Source organism: Haliotis rufescens, unplaced genomic scaffold (genome assembly GCF_023055435.1).
Source record: "Haliotis rufescens isolate VD_foot unplaced genomic scaffold, xgHalRufe1.0.p SCAF_18, whole genome shotgun sequence".
NCBI classification, from domain to species: domain Eukaryota; kingdom Metazoa; phylum Mollusca; class Gastropoda; order Lepetellida; family Haliotidae; genus Haliotis; species Haliotis rufescens.
In genome coordinates, this window is record NW_025963868.1 from 6744658 (window position 1) to 6766431 (window position 21774).

A 21774-nucleotide genomic window follows, 5' to 3' on the forward strand; every position below is an offset into this window, starting at 1 on the left:
GTCAGTGATTGGTCAGTTTTCACACAAAGTGTTTATCACATATGTGTGAGTGGTTTATTGTCGACGAGTGTAGTTTTATGGTCCTGGCGATGTTTGAAAAGATACGAACGTACAGGGTCACAGGTGAAACTCTACATTAATGGTAAGTTGTGTAAATATCTGATAGGACATTTCCATCGACGATATCATATTTGGATGTTTACAATTTCCCGAGAGTAACTTCAAATACGGGGGTCTCTTATTTGGAAGTTTCCATCATGATTGACCCGTGGAATAGAACAGGACCCCGCTCCACACGTCGTCTCAGCGCTACGACTGTTGCAAGCCTATGTTAGAGTATGGGAGTTATGACCACCTTAAAGCTATGACTATTGTTAGCCAATTTTAAAGTATGGGAGTTACGATCACCTTGAGGCTACGACTATTTTAAGCCTATGTTAAAGTATGGGAGTTACGATCACCTTGGGGCTACGACTATTTTAAGCCTATGTTAAAGTATGGGAGTTACGATCACCTTGAGGCTACGACTATTTTAAGCCTATGTTAAAGTATGGGAGTTACGATCACCTTGGGGCTACGACTATTTTAAGCCTATGTTAAAGTATGGGAGTTACGATCACCTTGAGGCTACGACTATTTTAAGCCTATGTTAAAGTATGGGAGTTACGATCACCTTGAGGCTACGACTATTTTAAGCCTATGTTAAAGTATGGGAGTTACGATCACCTTGAGGCTACGACTATTTTAAGCCTATGTTAAAGTATGGGAGTTACGATCACCTTGGGGCTACGACTATTTTAAGCCTATGTTAAAGTATGGGAGTTACGATCACCTTGGGGCTACGACTATTTTAAGCCTATGTTAAAGTATGGGAGTTACGATCACCTTGGGGCTACGACTATTTTAAGCCTATGTTCAAGTATGGGAGTTAAGATCACCTTAAAGCTACGACTATTTTTTGCCTATGTTAAAGTTTGGGAGTTACGATCACCTTGGGGCTACGACTATTTTAAGCCTATGTTAAAGTATGGGAGTTACGATCACCTTGGGGCTACGACTATTTTAAGCCTATGTTAAAGTATGGGAGTTACGATCACCTTGGGGCTACGACTATTTTAAGCCTATGTTAAAGTATGGGAGTTACGATCACCTTGAGGCTACGACTATTTTAAGCCTATGTTCAAGTATGGGAGTTAAGATCACCTTAAAGCTACGACTATTTTTAGCCTATGTTAAAGTTTGGGAGTTACGATCACTTTAAAGCTACGACTATTTTTAGCCTATGTTAAAGTATGGGAGTTACGATCACCTTAAAGCTACGACTATTTTAAGCCTATGTTAAAGGATAGGAGTTACGATCACCTTAAGGCTACGACTATTTTAAGCCTATGTTAAAGTATGGGAGTTACGACCACCTTAAAGCTACGACCATTTTAAGCCAATGTTAAAGTATGGGAGTTTCGACCACCTTAAAGCTTAGATAACTTTGTGGAACGGGTTCCAGGCCCTTAGTATCTATAATGACGTAAGAGTCGAATAACGAGGATCAGGTGGTCAGGCTGGGTGTCTTGGGGGCTCATGCTTTTAATCACTGGCACTGCTGACCCATTGCCGGGGGCAGCCTAAAACCCAACTCACTCACCACCTACAAAAGAGCCAGCATGGATATGCTGATTGCTGAAGTAGGGGCTGTTTGCATCTATGTTTTACGTTAGGTGAGTCTGCTTGGTTATCGATGTCTTGTGCGAGATGGCTTTGGTCTTCTTGACATTGTTGGCTCATATGTCACAGCGAAAAGTCTCAACAACGTCATGTATTTACCTTGTTTGTTCTGATCCAGACTCGATTATTTACAGACCGCCGTCATATAGCTGGAATATATAGCTGCGTAAAACAACAGACAAACAAACATTTCTGGTGTTTCCTGTCGTGATATTGCTGGAATATTGCTAAAAGCGGCATAAACCATACTCGACCCGTCAAGATCCGGGGTAGAATAGGTCTTCAGCAACCCATGCTTGCCGTAAAAGGCGACTATGCTTGTCGTAAGAGGAGACTTACGTGATCGAGTGGTCAGGCTCGCTGACTTGGTTGATGCATGTCATCGATCCCAATGCGTGGATCGATGCTCATGGTGTCAATCATTGGATTGTCTGGTCCAGATTCGATTATTTACAGACCGCCATCATATAGCTGGAATATTACTGAGTGCGGCGTTAAACAACAAACAAACAAACAATAAACCATACTCACTCATCACCTTCCCGAAGCTTAAGTTCCTTTGTTTCGCTAAAAATGTAAGCAATACGTCTTTTTGTGTCTTTTTTTTTCACTTGGATCACAGGTTCGTTATGCCTCATAACGTTGTAGGTGTTCAATGCAGGTATACAATCGCAGACATCCAAGAGAGTCTTTAACGACATCAATCAAACTTGACAGGGCAGCCAGTTTGCTCGAACCCAGAGCCCCTTTAATGATGGAAGACAGCCTTGGATGACGTAGGCTGTAGGGTTCCGTGATAAACAGACCGACCACGTTGTATAAGAATTTAATCAACAAGACACATGATACTGAAAAATCTGTCACGTTGTTATTCGTGTTGGTATTGGCACATGGTACACAGTGTTTGATCTCGCCGTGCCGTTTGTCAGTTATGATAAACAATGACATTACGACATCAGCGCTTACACATGTTGAAAGATACACGTCATCTTCACATTTTCACATTCCTATTTAGGGAGTAAACCGACGCTTGGAACGGTATTTCTGTCTTATCACGTCGTGTCAGTGAGTTATTAATAATTTGACGTCAAATCGGCAATATTGCAGACATGTAGTGCCCGCCTCGGCTGTCAGCTTGATGTGGGAGGGGGGAACGGGTGGCTCAGTCGTCTGAGGCGCCGCGATTCGCTGTGCAGAGATGCGTCCCTTGGGCACGCCTGAAACCTATGATTGTGGGTTCGAATCCCGGTTCGCCCCGATTATGTTTCTAGGCTTGTCAGCACCATACCCGTGCTCGTGGGTTTCACCGAAGTGGTGAACGTCTGAGACCTGCATCACTTCGGGCTTTCCTCCCACATTAAGCTGACACGCCGCGATATAACTGGAATACTGTTGAAAGCGGCGTTAAACCCAACTCACTCACTACTGTGGGAGGACAACCCTATGTGACACACATGCATGCACGTCGCTCTATAAGTGCAATAATCTTGGACGCGACGTTAAACCCAATTTCACCTCACCTCACCTCTCGCGACTGGTTCAAATCGCGTTATCTACTGCCACAGCCTCTATGTGTTTTCCATAAACAAACAAAGTTTAACCATGATTGCATATATCTCCATACACACTTAACGCTCCCTCAAACCAACCCTTCCAGCAACGAATCACGACTCCATGTTTAAACATTAGTTGAATGACATTATAAAATACGGCCTCTTGAAACTTGAATCCGCCATTGGCTTGTCAGCGCCTTACGCACACAGTTGAAGCCAAGAATTCGTGCTCGAAATTCAAGTGTGTACTGAATACTAATTTTTAAAACGTTCATTGGTAAATATGAGTGTCGTGTTGAACAGGGCATTGCACTTAATGGTCGATGAGACCATTGTTCGGTTGGGGGCCATTCTGAGACTAGTGTTAACAATTTGGCGTTATTACTTAAATAAATCATTACCCTTATTCTAATACTACAAACGTTCTGACCCGTGAAGATTCAGGGGTAGAATAGGTCTTCAGCAACCCATGCTTGTCTTCTCCCGTGAAGATCCGGGGTAGAATAGGTCTTCAGCAACCCATGCTTGTCTCCTCCCGTGAAGATCCGGGGTAGCATAGGTCTTCAGCAACCCATGCTTGTCACCTCCCGTGAAGATCCGGGGTAGAATAGGTCTTCAGCAACCCATGCTTGCCGTAAAAGGTGACTATGCTTGCCGTAAAAGGCGACTAACGGGATCGGGTGGTCAGGCTCGCTGACTTGGTTGATTCATGTCATCGATCCCAATTGCGTGGATCGATGCTCATGATATTAATCACTGGATTGTCTGGTCCAGACTCGATTATTTACAGACCGCCGTCATATAGCTGGAATATTGCTGAGTGCGGCGTTAAACAACAAACCAACCAACCAAACAACATACGTTCTTGGTGAGTTAAGTCACCTGTGATTAAATCTATTTTAACAATAAATAATATTCGTAGGACGTAAGCGTCTAATTGTTCACACAATTTTGTGCCAACGGTTTTAACAGATACACAAACACACGGGCTTAATTGTGTTAGTCGTCCCTCAGTGATGCACGTGCATGAGTGAGTGAGTTGGGTTTAACGCCGCATTTAACAGCATTCCAGTTATATCTACCCGATTCAATATGTATTTGAGCCAATAGACTTTCACGCAATAAACATTTGAATACGCCCGTGGAGATTTCAGAAATGAATTTATTTTAATGTACTCTCTAATGTCAAATAAATGCAAACTGTTTCTCATAAATATAGACCACCCTGATAACCCGAAAGGATAACGAAGATGTTTCTGTTGAAAGTGTATATTTGTAAAGTTATGTGAATATTATGGGACGTGTTTTGCATTATCCCGTTAAACGTAATATCTCATATAAATCAAATATGGATGGGTCGTTGTTTGCATAGAAATAGCTAAAGTGTACTTCTTGGCAAGTTATGTATGAAAAGAATTTTTATTCGTTTGTAATACCAGCTGTAAAATATATGTCAATAAGTTTAATTTCATGATAGAGTAAATATTTACAATGGAAAAGCCTTGGGTCAGTTCATCATTGTTGAAGAACTACATCAAAATCATCAACTACAAGAGCGACGTTTATGTGTACTGTATGCGAATATGCAGTTATTCGCAGGACGTTTCTCGTACCTTGTATTGAACATTGCTTTAATCCTGCATGTATGCCTTTCGTTAGGTCCCTCAACGTATTTGAAATCAACCATCTATAGACAGCGAGTAACAATGAGCTACAAGTCCCTTGTTGTGAATCCGATGCAGAAGTATTTAATACATGTTTCTATATTGTTTGTTTGTTTGTCGTTTAACGTCGCACTCAGCAATATTCCAGCTATAGTCTGGACCAGACAATCCAGTGATTGATATCATGACCATCGATCTACGCAACTGGGAATCGATGACATGCACGACCAGGTCAGCGAGCCTGACCACCCGATCCCGTTAGTCGCCTCCTACGACAAGCATAGTCGCCTTGTACGGCAAGCATGGGTTGCTAAAGACCTATTCTGCCCCGGGATCTTTACGTTGTTTGTTGTGTGGTTGGTTGTTTAACGCCGCACTCAGCAATATTCAAGCTATATGGGTCGTATCTATATAGTACTTGGGCCTGTGGCCTTTATACTAAAATAAACTTAATAACAGATGCAGAAGAGATCCAAAGCCCCTTACACCGCGTGTCTTTGGGTGCTGAATGAGGGTAGGATGGTTATAGATATGTGATTGGGGTGGTTATAAAATATGTGACGTCACGGTATTCGCGAATTCTCACTCGTGCTGTCAACCACTGGTTTGTGTCGTCGAGAACCAGCCATGTACAGGTCACGCGATGCTGCTGACTATGCTTCCAAACAACAATCCTTATGGTCACTGAGTCGCTGCTGTGACGGAAGAATTACACATTAACGATCCTCGGCGTCGGCGTCGGGATATGACGACACGCAATCGCGCAGTCTGAGCCCCGATCCATTTAGTCGCCTCTAAAGACAAACATGTACGTCCCTGGGTACTAATTCCTACCCAGAATCTCAACAGGGTTCCACTTTGGTAAAACCGAAGTGCACGGGTGTGGCACTTACTTATACTGACTAAAGATCATAAGCAGCGCCATTTTGGGAATCGACCCAAGAAGATCCGGGGTAGAATAGATCTTCAGAAACCCATGCTTGCCGTAAAAGGTGACTATGCTTGTCGTAAAAGGCGACTAACGGGATCGGGTGGTCAGGCTCGCTGACTTGGTTGATGCATGTCATCGGTCCCAATTGCGTGGATCGATGCTCATGATATAAATCACTGGATTGTCTGGTCCAGACTCGATTATCTACAGACCGCCGTCACACAGCTGGAATATTGCTGAGAGCGGCGTTACACAACAAACAAACAAACTAACGTACGTGTACATAAGTCAAGCGTTAATCATACACCGTTAAGAGTTTCTAGAACTTATACATGCGTCAAATGTTATATTCCGACTCACACGCGTTGAAGGGAAACCCCAACTCACACCTACGCTAGAATAGACCATTGTCGAGTAAAGCAAGGAGTGTTCCAGGTGTGATTCGATTACGGCGACTTCTCAGACTTTTAACAAAGGCGTTAAGACCTTGTGACAGCCGCCGTGAAAGAGAGTCGTAACACTGTACGGAGCCCAAGAGGGTCTTCAATGGCCGATACAAAGGAGTGAGTGAAGCGTATCTTCAAACACGATTGAAAATCTCAACTTGACTTGTTTACGTGAAATTGATTGGCTTCGAATTTGAAATAGTTGTTGCATTGGTCAGAGGAGAGTTCAAGTTGTATATAAATCGCATTTTGGTATCTGTTGTACATTGTCCACGCAAGACTCGGGATCACTGGTAGGTCGTGCAGAGAGAGAGAGAGAGAATAGGGTTTAACGCCACTTTTAACAGTATTCCAGTTATATTACGGCGTGTCAGCTTAATGTGGGAGGAAAGCCCGAAGTGATGCAGGTCTCAGACGTTTACCACTTCGGTGAAACCCACAAGTACGGGTATGATGCTGACAAACCTAGAAACATAATCGGGGCGAATCGGGATTCGAACCCACAATCATAGGTTTCTGGCGTGCCCAAGGGACGCAACTCTGCACAGCGAATCGCGGCGCCTTAGACGACTGGGCTACCCGTGCCCCCAGGTCGTGTAGGGTAGCAGGGGACATCTGTGTATGTTGATAATGTCCCATATATACAGGAGCTGGTAATGTAGTTTTGTTTGTCCGGTCTGTGCCAAAACCTTTCAGGTTTGAACTTCATTTTTCAGCATGTGTTAGATGAGCGAGTGTGATATTTTGAGAAAAGGGTTTAGAAGATGTGATTGGTCATTAATTGTATACGGGAAAAGAGATCAACCATTTCTTCTGGAGGGAGGGGGTATGCTATTCTGTTTTATAAAATGCTGTTCTCAAACCAAGAGTCCCTTGTAGCGAGGGCCTTGTGTGAAGTTGTGACACACTTGGTTAGAACCAAGAACACTTGGTTAGGGCAACATTAACGGATTGATACTTGTATCATACCAAAGGTGTGAGGTGAGGTCAAATGGGGTTTTACGTCGCGTCCAGGATTATTGCACTTATATAGCGACGTGCATGTATGTGAGTGTGTTTGTGTGGCTGCTTGTACTAGTCCGGACTGATGCCGATTTATAGTGCTAGCTGACTGAGATACCATGCCGCAGTTTAACATGAATACCCCACTCAGACACAGTATACTGACTCCGAGCCGACCAGTCCTTGTTTTAGCTTCTTAATGCCGAGCACCAGACAGGGTAACAACAAGTACCATCTTTTAACGTCTTTTGGTATGACTCGGTCGGAGATCGAACCCCGGACTTTCCGCTCTCCGGAGTCCCCATGGCGAGACTTAATATTACTACATACATAGCGCCCTGTTTAGTTAGATTTTGGATCTATTCCGAAATAACCCGTCGCTAGACTATGTTGGGTGGCAACGTCACTCACAAAATTCCCCCCCAAAAGCCTATACTTTCGCTTGGGGTTCTCATCGTTATAATATTGTTCTAATCAGTGACGTCTATTTCAGGTCAAGGTCACCTACTTGTGACGTCATCATGAGGAAGGAGAACACGTGGAATGTTTCCGTGGCAACGGAACACCCGGATATGACGGAAGAAGCAAAGTGAGTTTACAGCTTCTTTCTTGTATGTCAAATGTTATATGTCCGTAAAAGTATTCATCTGTGCAATGGACGTCTCTATGTTGATTAAACTGTATTTTGTTTCAACACAAAAGAATAACATGCAGTATCAATCTACGTATTTCGGCAAACTAAACTGTCACACAACTAAACTTTTCAGAGCAAGGGTTAGTGACCAGGGTCAGAGTTAGGGGTCAGAATTATTTAAGGGGTCAGGGTCAGAGTAAGGGTTAGAGACCAGGCTCAGAGGTAGGGGTCTGGGTCAGATTTAAGGTAAGAGGTGAAGGTCAGGGTCAGGGTTAGATGCGACGAGAATCGAATTTCCTTTGACTGTAAATTGACCGTGGAACCTCTTTAAGAAAGGTAACGAATCTTATTGTAACGACCCAAGATGAACGTATAGATTTTAACATTACATTTATTTTGTTCACAGCCTAAAAACAACCTACGGACCAGGAAAAAAAGGAGGCAACTTTGCACTTCCGCTTGGCGCAAAGATTTCGATACCAGATGGAGTGTTCAGTAAAAAAGACAGTATCACATGCCAGGTGGCGCCACCCTCCGGTAGATGGCGCCATGTACCAGTGCTGCCGCCTAGTGAGCATATGGCGAGCGAGATATTCATCTTGTCATCTTCCGTACACCCCCTGAAGAAGGCAGTGATTGTTCAACTGCCATATTACTACGTTGACCTTGAGCATAACGAGCTCAATGTCAAGGGCAGATGGAAGGACGAGGCGGAATGGGTAGACGTTGGTTTCCTCAAGAAGGTAAATACACTTGATGGTATAGGAACAGCGCTCACATTGGCATTTTAAAATGAACCCATCAAGCGATACGCAAAGGCTGGAATGTCTGTAGTAGCAATGACTTAAATGCCACACTCTGGAACCTTCTTTTGAACTTGTCACCATTGTGATAGCTACCTAGTGTGTTCACAAACCCAGTGACGCTAAAACAAGCTTGATGATAATGCCTCGATTTTGGGATTAAGCAGCGCTTGCAATCAACGTTCGATTGCTACGGTAACCTCTAAACAGCACTTTACGTCGTTTTCGTATCCTACAACTGCAAAATATTCATTTGGTTATTTGTTAGATGAAAGAAATGCTACGGACATACCAGGAGTGTTCGTTTGATCGTTTGTAAAAAAAATATTTTACTATATTAGGGGCTATCGGGTTGCCTAGTGGTTAAAGCGTTCTCTCGTCACACCGAAGACCCGGGTTCAATTCCCGACATGGGTACAATGTGTGAAGCCCATTTCTGGTGTCCTCCGCCATGATATTGCTTGCATATTGCTAAAAGCGGCGTAAAATAATACTCATTCACTCGTTTTACAATATTATACGAATAAGAGAACATGCAATAATAAGGGGTATGTATGTCTTTGGCTCTTGTTGGTATTTATACTGCCAGTTCTGATCTTTGAATTGTCTTTAAATGTTCCAACAATTGGTAATCAAAGTGGTCCAGTTATACGAGGATTTTGAATAAAATAATTTGTTACTTTGAAAGAAATGCTACGGAGGTACCAGAAGTGTCCGTTTGGTCGTTTATCAAACGAATAAGAAAACATCCAAGAATAAGGATTATGTCTTTGGTTCTTGTTATTGGTATTGGCAGTTCTGTTCTTTGAAATTTGTTCAAATGTTCCCATAATTGGTAATTATAGTAGTCAAGTTATTCTAGAATTTTGAATAAACAAATTTGTTTAAATGAAAGAAATGCTACGGAGGTATCAGAAGTGTTCGTTTGATCGATTATCAAACGAATAAGAAAACATTCAAGAATGTCTTTGGTTCTTATTGCTTTTAATATTGGCAGTTCTGATGTCTGAAATGTTGTCAAATGTTCCAACAATTGGTAATCATAGTGGCCTATAATACTGGGATTTCGAATAAAATAATTTGTTCGAGTAATGCTGTAAAAAGATAATTTGGTATGAAGAAAATCATGAATACTACAAGTGCGCCCCTAAGTGCAATGTATAATGTGTTATTAGTGAGTGAGTGAATTGGGTTTAACGCCACTTTTAACAGTTATATCACGACGTGTCAGCTTAATGTGGGAGCAAAGCCCGAAGTGATGCAGGTCTCAGACGTTTACCACTTCGGTGAAACCCATGAGCACGGGTATGGTTCTGTCAAACCTAGAAACATAATCGGGGCGAACCGGGATTCGAACCCACAATCATAGGTTTCTGGCGTGCCCAAGGGACGCAACTCTGCACAGCGAATCGCGTCGCCTTAGACGACTGGGCCACCCGTGCCCCTATGTGTTAATTACATGTACTGTATATAAACGACATTGTGTTCCTTTCAAGGAGGACAGCAGCATGCCGTCTGTCGAGCTTGAGATCGCCCGTCTGGGGGTGTTTGTCGTCACCTTCACCCCCAAGAGAGAGATGTTCCCGGTGTCCCCCCAGGGCTGCCTGTACAACGCCAGGCTCAACAGACACATCAGTGTCAGGTTCCCCAAGAAGTCCATCGACACCAGCATGCATTGTTCCATACAGGTAGGACATACTGGCATCTGCACTATGCGAAATCCGGGGAAGAATGGTTCCCTATATGGGAGACTTGTGTTAAACAACTAACCTAGGCCCTAGTGGTCGACCCACAAAGCGACCTTAGCGCTACGACTGCCGTGAGCCTAGTATGTTAACGTTTCCCCGTGGGCATTCAGGGATATAAAAGGTTCCCAGCAACCCACGCTTGTCCACTGTGTATAAGATCGGGTTGTCTCGGTGACTGGGTTGGGAGTGGTGTATCTAAGTTCGCGTTGTGGTAAGGGGCAAGGGCTGCTGTATGCATCAAGGGCGGGTAACTCCACTTTGACATACGAGGGTACAGTTCAAATATGGGAAGGGAGGATTTGGATGAGAAGACACGGATTGTCTGCAAAAAATGTCCCAAATTAGAAATTGGAGTTTGTATCCAACTACAGAATAATAGATGGTTCAAGATCCCAATCTGTAATTGAATGGGTTTTCTCATTAAAAAGATCATCTTGACTTGAAATTCAACCCCCAAATACGTCGTTATACGAACCCTGTGAGTGTGTTATATGTATGTCATGACAATACTTTCTCAATAAGAGGCCTTGTTCTGTAGAAAATGACGTACATCTTACTCAATGAATATCCTTAAATGAGTGTATTTTTGGCAAGCATTTAACCCTGTCGTACGATCACTACCTCAAAGTGAGCCGTAAAAATCCGGGGTAAAAGGCGACTATGCTTGTCGTAAGAGGCGACTAACGGAATCGGGTGGTCAGGCTCGCTGACTTGGTTGATGCATGTCACCGATCCCAATTGCGTGGATCGATGCTCATGATGTCAATCACTGGATTGTCTGGTCCAGACTCGATTATTTACAGACCGCCGTCATATAGCTGGAATATTGCTGAGTTCGGCGTTAAAAATCAAACAATCCAAACCTAAACTGCCTGTGGGTTAGAGGGTATGGAAAAACGCCAGTATGTCAGGTATTTCACGAAATGATACAGGTCCTAGACGATTACCACTTCGGTGAAACCCACGTGCTCGGACATTTTGCTAAAATATATGAACCAGGATCAGAACCCAGATCACAGGTTTCTGGCACTCGTCATGGTAGTTTCTTTGCCAAGAGAATTCCGGCACCGACGACGACGATGACTGGACCCCCGTTGCCCCATAATTATTGTCCGGACCACCTTAATTTGTCGGCCATACCAAACGCTGATTTTCATTTGCCTAGTTATTTCATGTTCCTTTTTCCATCATTCAGATAACGCCGATACCATCTGACAAATTAGCATTTTCGAAAAAAAACTTCCCCGTGGACTGTGGTGAGCTGTTGACAGCCACTGAGTTCGTGGACATCACGACCACACTCCCGTGCAACTTCCGGCGGCCAGTCACAGTCAAACTTCCGCTTCCGGCCGGTGTTGAGGTCGAGAATGACAACGGTACCGACATCGCCGTGGTGGTAAAGACGGACAATGGCTGGAGCGTTGTGGACAGCAACTACAAGTTCTCCCGAACAACCGTCTCCTGTGATGTCAAAACACTGTCAAGGTGAGTGAGGGAATCTATGGAGGCTGTACTGAGTGAGTGAGTGAGTTGGGTTTTACGCTGTTTTGTGCAATATTCCAACCATGTCATGACGGGAAACAAAGAGTGAGCTTTACTCGTTGAGCTTACCATGTCCCCTCGTCCCTTGTGTTATACACAAGCTTTTCCTTCTATCAACCGTTAGAAAAATCTGCCAATAATATCGGATTTTCAGATTTTCTCTTCTTCATCTCCGATTAACTTCAAATACAAAACATTATTTCGACCCCACCCTTAAACACTTATCTCAAATACGTATGCCGTTTTCACCGAAAATTATCTTTGGATAAGGATTCCTGATCGAAAACAAAAATTGGCGCAGGAAAGGACGATGTCGGCCCCCTCAATAACTACCGATCTTCAATACGGCTTACACATGATATTTGTTTCAGAATATAATAGTTTATAAGAATTCCCAAAGAGGGCGTGATGTGGTGTACCAGACGAATTTATTTGACGTCATGAAAATACAACAGATTATATACATTTTATTTAATGAAATAACATTGGTAATAGATAAATTATGAACTCCTACATACTGATTTTATAATAAATTCTGTGTTTAAAATATGTCAGGAGGGAAATGTCAAAAGGAAACGTTGACGATAATTGTCGAATATATATTCAGCGGTAGAAACTAACAGTATCAGCCTACTAGTCCTTATAAGGATAACATATAGCAAAACCTTTAAAAATGGCAAATTTCTACCAGTCCTTAGGATACCTTTACTATTGGGCAGTTTGGCAAGGACTACAGGACTAGTGCCAATTTCTAACCCTGTCGATGCGTAACGCAACATTTTCTTCTATTTCATTTTCAGATTCTGTGTGTGTCAGTCTAAACCAGACCGGAAGCAGAAAATGAAGGACGCCATCCCAATTTTGGATGGACGCAGTAATAAAGAAAAAGGGGAAGTAACCGTGTTCTTATCTCTCAAAGATAAGTCATGGATGGGTGTCATAGAATGTTTCCCAGAATTCAAAACGGAAGTGAGAGCCAGCGCCCGGTCGTCGGTCGGATTCCGGCATATAGCGAAACAGGAACTCCCCAAAGAACCAGAACAGAGGTTTACCTCCAGAAGGCGACCCCCGCCGCCTCAGCAGCCCCAGGCAAAGGAGCCAGAAGGATTTGAGATCTACGATGGCTGTAAGTGGGAGGTTGAAGTCACGGGGGATGTGCGAGTGAGCGGAGAGAGTGACTATTTTGATAATAATCAACTGCAATTCTTTAGGAACCTACCCGAGAGTTATAGAAGGTTTGTAATAGAACCACGAACTAACGAGGAGCGGGCTTTGCAAGGTGTTATAAACTTGGTCCCTGTTGGTATCGAGGAGCAGAAGGCTCGGGAACGTTTGTCCTTCACATTCAAGTTTGAACTGGATGAGGAAAAGGTCAAGGCCTATTTCAAACCAGATGAACCGGAACCGGAACCTGAGCCAGAGAAACCAACTGTTACCTTTGACCTTCCGTTGGAACCAATCAAGGAAGAGCGACCCCCACCTCCAGTGAAAGTGCGAACCTTCTCAGCCAGTGCTCTCGAGAGGTTGACGCGACCAATACGACCCAACAAGATCCGTGAGTTATCGTTCTTTGTTCGTGAGCAGGATATGAAGTGTGACTTACTCCCAGGACTAATGATGAATGAGTGGTGGGATAGCAGAGATATATTAGGGTGACCAGAACTATTGATTGTAACTGTGTGTTCTGTATTGTGACTAAGTATTTTGGCATACCTTAAGATGAACCCGCCTTGAATCCGGGTCAGAATAGATCTTTCGTAGGCCACTCTTGTCGTAAGAGCCGACTTATGTTGTTTGCTTGTTGTTTGTTTGTCTAACGCTGCAGTCGTGTGGGTTTGCTAATGGGTTTCACCAAAGTGATAATCGCCCAAGAGTGAGTGAGTGAGTGAGTATGGTTTTACGCCGCTTTTAGCAATATTCCAGCAATATCACGGCGGGGGACACCACAAATGGGCTTCACACATTGTACCCATGTCGGGAATCGAACCCGGGTCTTCGGCGTGACGAGCGAACGCTTTAACCACTAGGCTACCCGACCGCCCCTAATCGCCCAAGACCTGTACCGCTTTAGGCTGTCTTCCCACATCAAGCTGACACACCGTGATATAACTGAAATACTGTTCGTTTGTTTGTTTCTTTTGTTGTTTAAAGCCGCACTCAGCAATATTCCAGCTATATGACGGCGATCTGTAAATAATCGAGTCCTGACAAGACGAACCAGTGATTGACATCATGAGCATCGATCTACGCAACTGGGACACTATGACATGCAATCAACCGAGTCAGCGAGCCTGACCACCCGATCCCGTTAATCGCCTCTTACGACAAGCATAGTCGCCTTTTAAGACCTATTCACCCCGGATCTTCACGGGTTGAATCATATTTTATCTAACAAGGGCACTCGATCGCCAACTAATGTGGCTAGGGGGCGGTCGGGTAGCCTAGTGGTTAAAGCGTTCGCTCGTCACGCCGAAGACCCGGGTTCGATTCCCGACATGGGTACAATGTGTGAAGCCCGTTTCTGGTGTCCCCCGCCGTGATATTGCTGGGATATTGCTAAAAGGGGCGTAAAACCAAACTCACTCACTCACTCACACACTCACTAATGTAGCTTGGGTGGCCCCACTGCCGATGGTGTTGATAGGTACTCATGCCATCATCCACCGGTTCACACGTTTATTTAAAGGCCTTCGTGATGTAGCAGAAATATTGATCATATCGCACCATCCAATCGATACATCACATTGATTTCAATGGAAACAATAAGAAAGAATTTATTTTATGCAAGGCTGTACATTTCCTATGTTTACAGCCGAAAAGGAGTCACGTGTCCTGACCGGAAGAAGCTTGATGAACATCGCACGTGTTGTACCCGAAGGACTTACTCTGGCCGTTCACCTTGACCTTCCAGACAGCACCATCACTGGTCTTGGATTCGACGCCATCAGTAACGGCCTTGGCATGGCCGACGTCACATACAAAATTTTACTGTACTGGAAGCGACGCCTGAAAGACAAACGCAACGGCGCTGTGGCGGAGTTGACCGAAGCTCTTCGGGACATGGGGAGACCCGAAGTCGCGGACACAGTTCAAGAGATGCACGATAAGAACAAGGAAATAGGACCTGACTGCTTCCACCTCATCATGTAGTGACGTCATTAAGGGGAAATAATCAATCGGGTAGTCTCCATACAGGGTCTTTAGGAGTTAGGAAACCAGTCCTAAAAAAGAAAACGTAGAGCGGAATTTGGTATTATGGATCGTCAACGCAAATTCCAGACTGGATTAAAACTTCGAAATGACGTCATCAGAAAAGGGAGATAATAAGTTATTCATCGGGTCGTATCCACCCAAGACAGATTGCATCATGATCGTCCCATGAAATTAGTAAATCGGTGAATACGGTTATTGCCAGACGCAACTACATAACTTGAGTTTGTATATTTTACAAAGTACCTCTGGGATTACTTAATTTAAGGGACAGTTTAGCCTAATTAATTGGCAGATTAGCATTGAAGCTGTGCTTAGTACAAGAAAGCTTTTCATGTGGCATGTTATGTCTGGCTTTCTAATCAGCAGACGGGGGACATTTCAAGGCATTTCTGAACTGTACACAGTACACTTCCATTCTTATATTACGTCCAGAAAAAAATAATCGTTTGTCATCTGCTAAGAATCATAAGCACTGGCCCGATTGTGTGGATCTCCGAGAGTGTTTGTGTGAATTTAGGAGCAGTCAGTTTCGCTTCGGCATATGTCTCTTATTGTCTGTAATTTCTTTCAATGCTCATCCAAATCTGAGTGTAGTTTACAGATATGTCTTGTCCATACAAAATTGTATTGTTGTGAAACAACACCAAAGAATAGATACCACGTGGTTGGTTGAATACGGCTCCCAGTCCTTCGTTGCGCCAGGTTTGTCATGTCACAGTGATGCATCGTACACATTGTTTAACAGATGTCATTATTAGTTATCCAATATTATGTCAACTGTTAACCATTTTCCCGGTGGTACTTGTGGCCCAGTCGTCTAAGGCGCCTCAATTCGTTGTGCAGAGTTGCGTCCCTTGGGCATGCCAGAAACCTATAATTGGGGGCACGAATCCTGGTTCGCCCCGATTATGTTTCTAGGTTTGTCAGCACCATACCCGTGCTCGTGGGTTTCACCGAAGTGGTAAATGTCTGAGACCTGCATCACTTCGGGCTTTCCTCCCACATTAAGGTGACACGCCGTGATATAACTTGAATAATGTTAAAAGCGGCGTTAAACCCAACTCACTCACTCACTATAATGTATATGTGCATCAGCCCTTGTGATAAACTGTCGTGTGTCATTTTTATTGATGTGCTTGTGATATATGTATCAATCTGTGATAAAACTGTGAAAAGATAATTCCTCATCAAAGCAATAACTTATACTTATAGCTTATACTGGCTCTCGTCAGTCATAGCATCTTGCAGTAAGTAAATTGTTGGGCTGCAAGCTGGTTATACGTTCGCTGCTCGCGCCGGCGTCCTTGTGATTCTGGGTTCGAATCCCAGATTGGTAATGCATATGATCCTCTGTATGTCATCACCATACTAATGCTGACTGGAGATCGCCTTCGACCTGAGTTACTTACTGAGTTCGTCCATCATTCATCTTCCCGAGGCAAGAAAGTTTACTGACAATAAAACTCCAATTTCCACCCTTGCCGAACTAGGCTGGTATTATGGTTACATTTTGGCTGGACTAACGGGTCTATGCATAGTCCAATCAAAATCGCGCACCGAAATCGAAATCCGGTTTGTAAACTGTCGTGCAGATTTCGGTCGATTGCTGGATTTGCAAAACATGTGCATCGCCAACTCCTTGTCAACAGATATTTTCCAAATCTTTTTATGTTTGTTATCAAGGTGCTCGCGTGATTAGATGCACTTCGCGAGCTAAGACCCGTTTTATCACAATAATGATCTTGATTAGCGATCAGATCGTCTTGACTGGGCGCCGCCATTTTGTTTGAAACAGTGATACGACAGGTGGAATCTGATTGGTCCATAGGAGAGGCTTAGAAGGGACATAACTGGTAATAGCCACTGGTTGCACTACGATCGAGGCCAGGAATTCCAGCCTAGTTCGGCAAGGGTGGAGACTGGACTCTTAACGTCAGTTTACTCTCTTGCCTCGGGAAGATCATTAAGCCGACCGTTACTAACTTCTGACACGATGTGCTGGCATGTTGTCGTTCGGTAATTTAACAATCTGACGTATTTGCTATGCGTGTGCGTGTCAAACTTCATTTTTGTTAAGAGGGCTGAATATCAAGCCGTAGGTTTCATATGTCCGTCGTCTGTTGTCCCGATAGTTTATAAGATGACGGTGGACTAAGGGAGACAATTCTGTTCCTTCGTCTCAACGGGTTAAATTCATATTTTTCATGATAAAGTATTGTATTTTCTTGTACTCTATTCAAGATTACGACGTCATGACTGTGAATAAAATATATTTTTGCAAACCAAAGCGACTTTGAATGTGTTAAAATAGGAATCGTTTAGTATTTCAAAATCCAGCATGGATATTTTGCCAAACCGTGTTGAATTCATAAATCTGAAAGGCTTAAAGGCCCACCTTATGTCGAATATTGGTCACAGATGCAACAATTTACTTGCAGAATTGTTGTCCTTAGTTCTGGCAGGATCCGCTGATTATTAACTGAAGACTTGAATCACCCTGATTATGATTCTTGGTTTGCAAGCACTCTATTGGTGGGACACGGCTGGACCAGTCGTCTGAAGCGCCGCAAGTCGCTGTGCAGAGTTGCGTCCCTTTGGTACGCCAGAAACCTATGATTGCCAGATCGAATCCCGGTTTGCTCCGATTGTTTCTAGGTTTACCAGCACCACACCCATGCTCGTGTAAACGTCTAAGACCTGCATCACTTCGGGCTTTCCTCCCACATTAAGCTGACACGCCGTGATATAACTGGAATACTGTTAAAAGCGGCGTTAATCCTCTCTCACTCACCTGACGGATGTGGTACTCATTTTCCCGATGACCTGCATAACTATGCCCTCCACCCCCCACCCCCACCCAACACACACACACACACAGGCTGACAGAGAAATGGTATCAATGAAACCCTGTTCAAAGCAGGGTTAAACGAAACTCACACATCCGGTTGGTATCATAAATTTGAAACATCCGATTTCGCTCAATCCGGTTCAATGACCTAATCAGCAATAGGTGTGTTATTCAAAATAGAAAAAGAAAGCATCAAAACGGCACTAACTTCAATATGGTATGTTGAGATAACGTTTATGTTATAGAGTCTGAACCAAATATCTATGCAATAGTATGGTGTGTTCGAGACGCCTATGTTGGCCTGTGTGTAAACTGACTACGTGTATATTTGCCATTCTCTTACCCCTAATCCCTCAATTGCATATAAAGTTGTCGGCAAATCTTGATCCACTTTCAACTCATATATAATTATATATGACTTCAAGGGTTAATTTCAAATGAACTAAATATACGGCAGACCATGCGGATGAGATGGCCCAACAAAAGATTCGCTGGAGTAAGGGAGACAATTCTGCTCCTTTATTTCTTCATGTTTATATACTGCGCTAAAAAAAGAAACGCAAAAGTAGTAAAAATCGTAAAAATTTGAGAGTTGTGCCACCATTCATACAAAATTAATACCCAATATGAATTGGTCGTGGAAAGAATGAGATAGTGTAGACATTTGGTGAAAAGATCGAATTGTGGCCTGGGGAATGTTCACCCACTCTGCAGTGCTTCGGAGGTTCTGTTGTTGTTGCTGACTTGCTCGCAGTCGTTAATGTATCCCATAAATGTTCGACTGGGTTTAAATCTGGAGATCTGGAGGGTCATGGCAGGACGTGGATGTTGTGATTCCTGATAAAGGCGGTCTTGCAGGGTAAGGTCGGGCGTTGTCTTGTTGGAAAATGAAGTTCGCTTGTTGCATAATGGGAAGGACATGAAGCCAAAGAATCTCATCCGTGTAACGTTGTGCTGTTACATTCCCCAGAGCTTGCACCATGTCTGTCCTACCCGTGTAGGAGATGGCAGCCCACATCATCACACTACCACTACCAAGTCTGTCAACTTCCTGTATGCAGTGCATAACGTTCCGTGACGCCTGTAAACACGACATCTACCATCCCCTAACTCGTTAGTACCAGTTCTAAGTGAAGATCAAGAAGAACAAGTCTTTGGCAACACATACTGCCTTAAGAAGATGATTGTGCTTGTTGTAAGAAGGGTGTAACGGGATCGGGTGGTTAGGCTCGCTGACTTGGTTGATGCATGTCACCGATCCCTTTTGCGTGGATCAGTGCTCATGATGTCAATCACTGGATTGCCTGGTCCAGATTCGATTATTTACAGACGGCCGTCATATAGCTGGAATATTGCTGAGTGCTGCGTTAAACGACAAACAAACAAATCCAGTTCTGAGCAACATCTCAATGTATTAGAGTACTAACATGAAAATTCTGTTTGTTGCAAATTTCTTTAAAAAGGAATGAAATTAGCAAGACCTGTCATGCAAATTAGCACTAATTGGAGCCATCTGGGATTCCTTGTTACATGATGGTAGGAGGTGGATATATGGACTGGCTTACTTGGGTGATTAGTGACACCAGATAGGGGGAATGCAGCTCACAATATCAATCAGTGAATTGTCTGGTACACTTATTTACATATCACTGTCATACACCTGGACCATTGCTAAAGGTTGGCTTAACAAACAAACAAGTATCTCAAAATAAATGAAACAAACAACGTTTAGTCATTAATTTGTTTATTCAGCCATATGTTTAAAATGTGTGTACATAATATAGAGAAAACCCTATTCAAAGATTATGATCAACATCATCTATGTACATATATTCATAATACATAATATTCATACAAATATATATGCATAAAATACAGGAATATAACAAACTAATATAGTTGATACAAATATAGGTGACAATCATGTGTAAGGATTAATCGTTGCAATCAATATTTGACAGACTTATGGGACTAGTTGAACACATTACCAGCAAACAATGAGACATCATTCACAGGGAAATCAAGTACAGTGAAACCTGATTAGACAGGACCCTGTTAAACTGGACACCCACCTTCCGAACACTTACAAGTATTTACATAATGCCTAAATATTTCAGTCATTTTCTAAATTGTCTTAGGGATTCTGGCAATTTCCATTTCTTTTTTTAAATTTCAGACATTTTACAAATTGACTGATTTTTGTGTTCTGTTCACTCAATGCATTAACCCAGGTACATTGTATTTGGTAATTTCAGTGGGATTGCACACGTCCAGATTAAAGGGGTTTAACTATACGTTCCTATGGCAAAAGGGAAATATTGGCGTCTACCATAATCTGACCAGTTTTCCTGGTTTACTTACCATAAATAAATGCATTAAGAATCACCATGAAGAAATAAGTCATTTTGAACCATTTCGCCATAGCTTAGGCTATCCTATTTTAATATATTGTCTCCATGTTATTTTTGTACTTTGGAAAAGGCAGGCGGATCATATTTCTGAAGACAACAAGCTTTTTGTAGTCTAAATTGAGATCTCGAACATATTGAAGCAAATGAACAAACAAAATGATGTTCCAATTAATCTTGTAAAGATGTGTTACCGTATTCGACGTAATAAGCGCCCCGCTCTAATAAGCGCCCACGGCGATTTTGCTGATATATTAGAAGTGAACAATCCCAATTAGCACCCCTTCCGATTGATCAATGTACACAAGACATATTTATTTGTGTATTATGCACACTCTTGTGTTACATGCACCCTTAATTATGGGCAATTAATTTTTGGAAAATGTATGTCGTGTCTGATACGCACAGACTTTTCTTTTGTTTCATGTCAGGCTGTTAGCATAAACCATAAAATTTACGATCTTTCAACTCTGTTTTTTTTCTCAACAAAATTATATTTTAATAAGAGCCCCCTATTTCTAATTTTGAGAGCGCCCGGGCGCTTATTACGTCGTATACGGTATTTAACTTTCTCTAATATAAGAGAATGCTCATTCTTAAAGAAGAAACAAACTGGCTGGCCTGAAATGGGGAATACCTTGTGTTAACATGCCGAAGCGGACAATTGTGAAGGCACCCTACAGTGACTGCACTCAAAGGTTCCACAATCAGGTACCCAGTTAACGTTGTCTTGATAGCACCACCAACAGACAGAAGTCAGGACAGACACATCAGAGAGGACAGACACATCAGAGAGGACAGACACATCAGAGAGGACAGACACATTAATGAGGACAGACACAGCACATTGTGAGTGGGAGGGCTATAGGCCATTGGCCCAGTCATCACAAGTACGAAGCATGGCGGCCCACACGGTGTACACGTCATCAGGCTAAGATCCTACAGAATCTATGTCAGACAAAAGCTAGGTCTCCTCCAGACCCAGGTTCTTCCCACTGGAGCCACCATCTTCCCGAGGCAAGGGAGTTGACTTACTTTAAGAGTCCAGTTTCCACCCTTGCCGAATTAGGCTGGAATTCCTGGGCCCGATCGTAGAGCAACCAGTGGTTATTACGAGTTATGTCCCTTCTAAGACTCTCCTATGGGCCAATCAGGTTCCACCTGTCGTATCACTTGCATTTGTTTCAAACAAAATGGCGGCGCCCAGTCAAGACGATATTATCGCTAATCAAGATCTATATTGTGATAAGACGGGTCTTA

The 21774-nt window shown here is 43.1% G+C and overlaps 1 protein-coding gene across 5 annotated transcripts in view; it reads left to right on the top strand.

The window, feature by feature from the left end:
- The window catches only part of LOC124149721, a 70134-nt gene extending 53286 nt beyond the window's left edge, over window positions 1–16848 (top strand). For 4 of the 5 annotated variants that reach the window (XM_046521468.2, XM_046521467.2, XM_046521470.2 and 1 more), the window contains exons 2-7: window positions 7812–7907; window positions 8359–8695; window positions 10252–10443; window positions 11699–11988; window positions 12846–13600; window positions 14858–16848. In XM_046521468.2, the coding sequence (XP_046377424.1) occupies window positions 7840–7907; window positions 8359–8695; window positions 10252–10443; window positions 11699–11988; window positions 12846–13600; window positions 14858–15195 (1980 nt within the window). In that variant the 5' untranslated portion in view covers window positions 7812–7839 and the 3' untranslated portion in view covers window positions 15196–16848. Of the gene's footprint in view, window positions 1–64; window positions 143–7811; window positions 7908–8358; window positions 8696–10251; window positions 10444–11698; window positions 11989–12845; window positions 13601–14857 lie in introns of those variants that run through there. The other variant, XM_046521469.2, reaches the window with a different exon arrangement.
- The last annotated feature ends 4926 nt before the right edge of the window (window positions 16849–21774 follow it).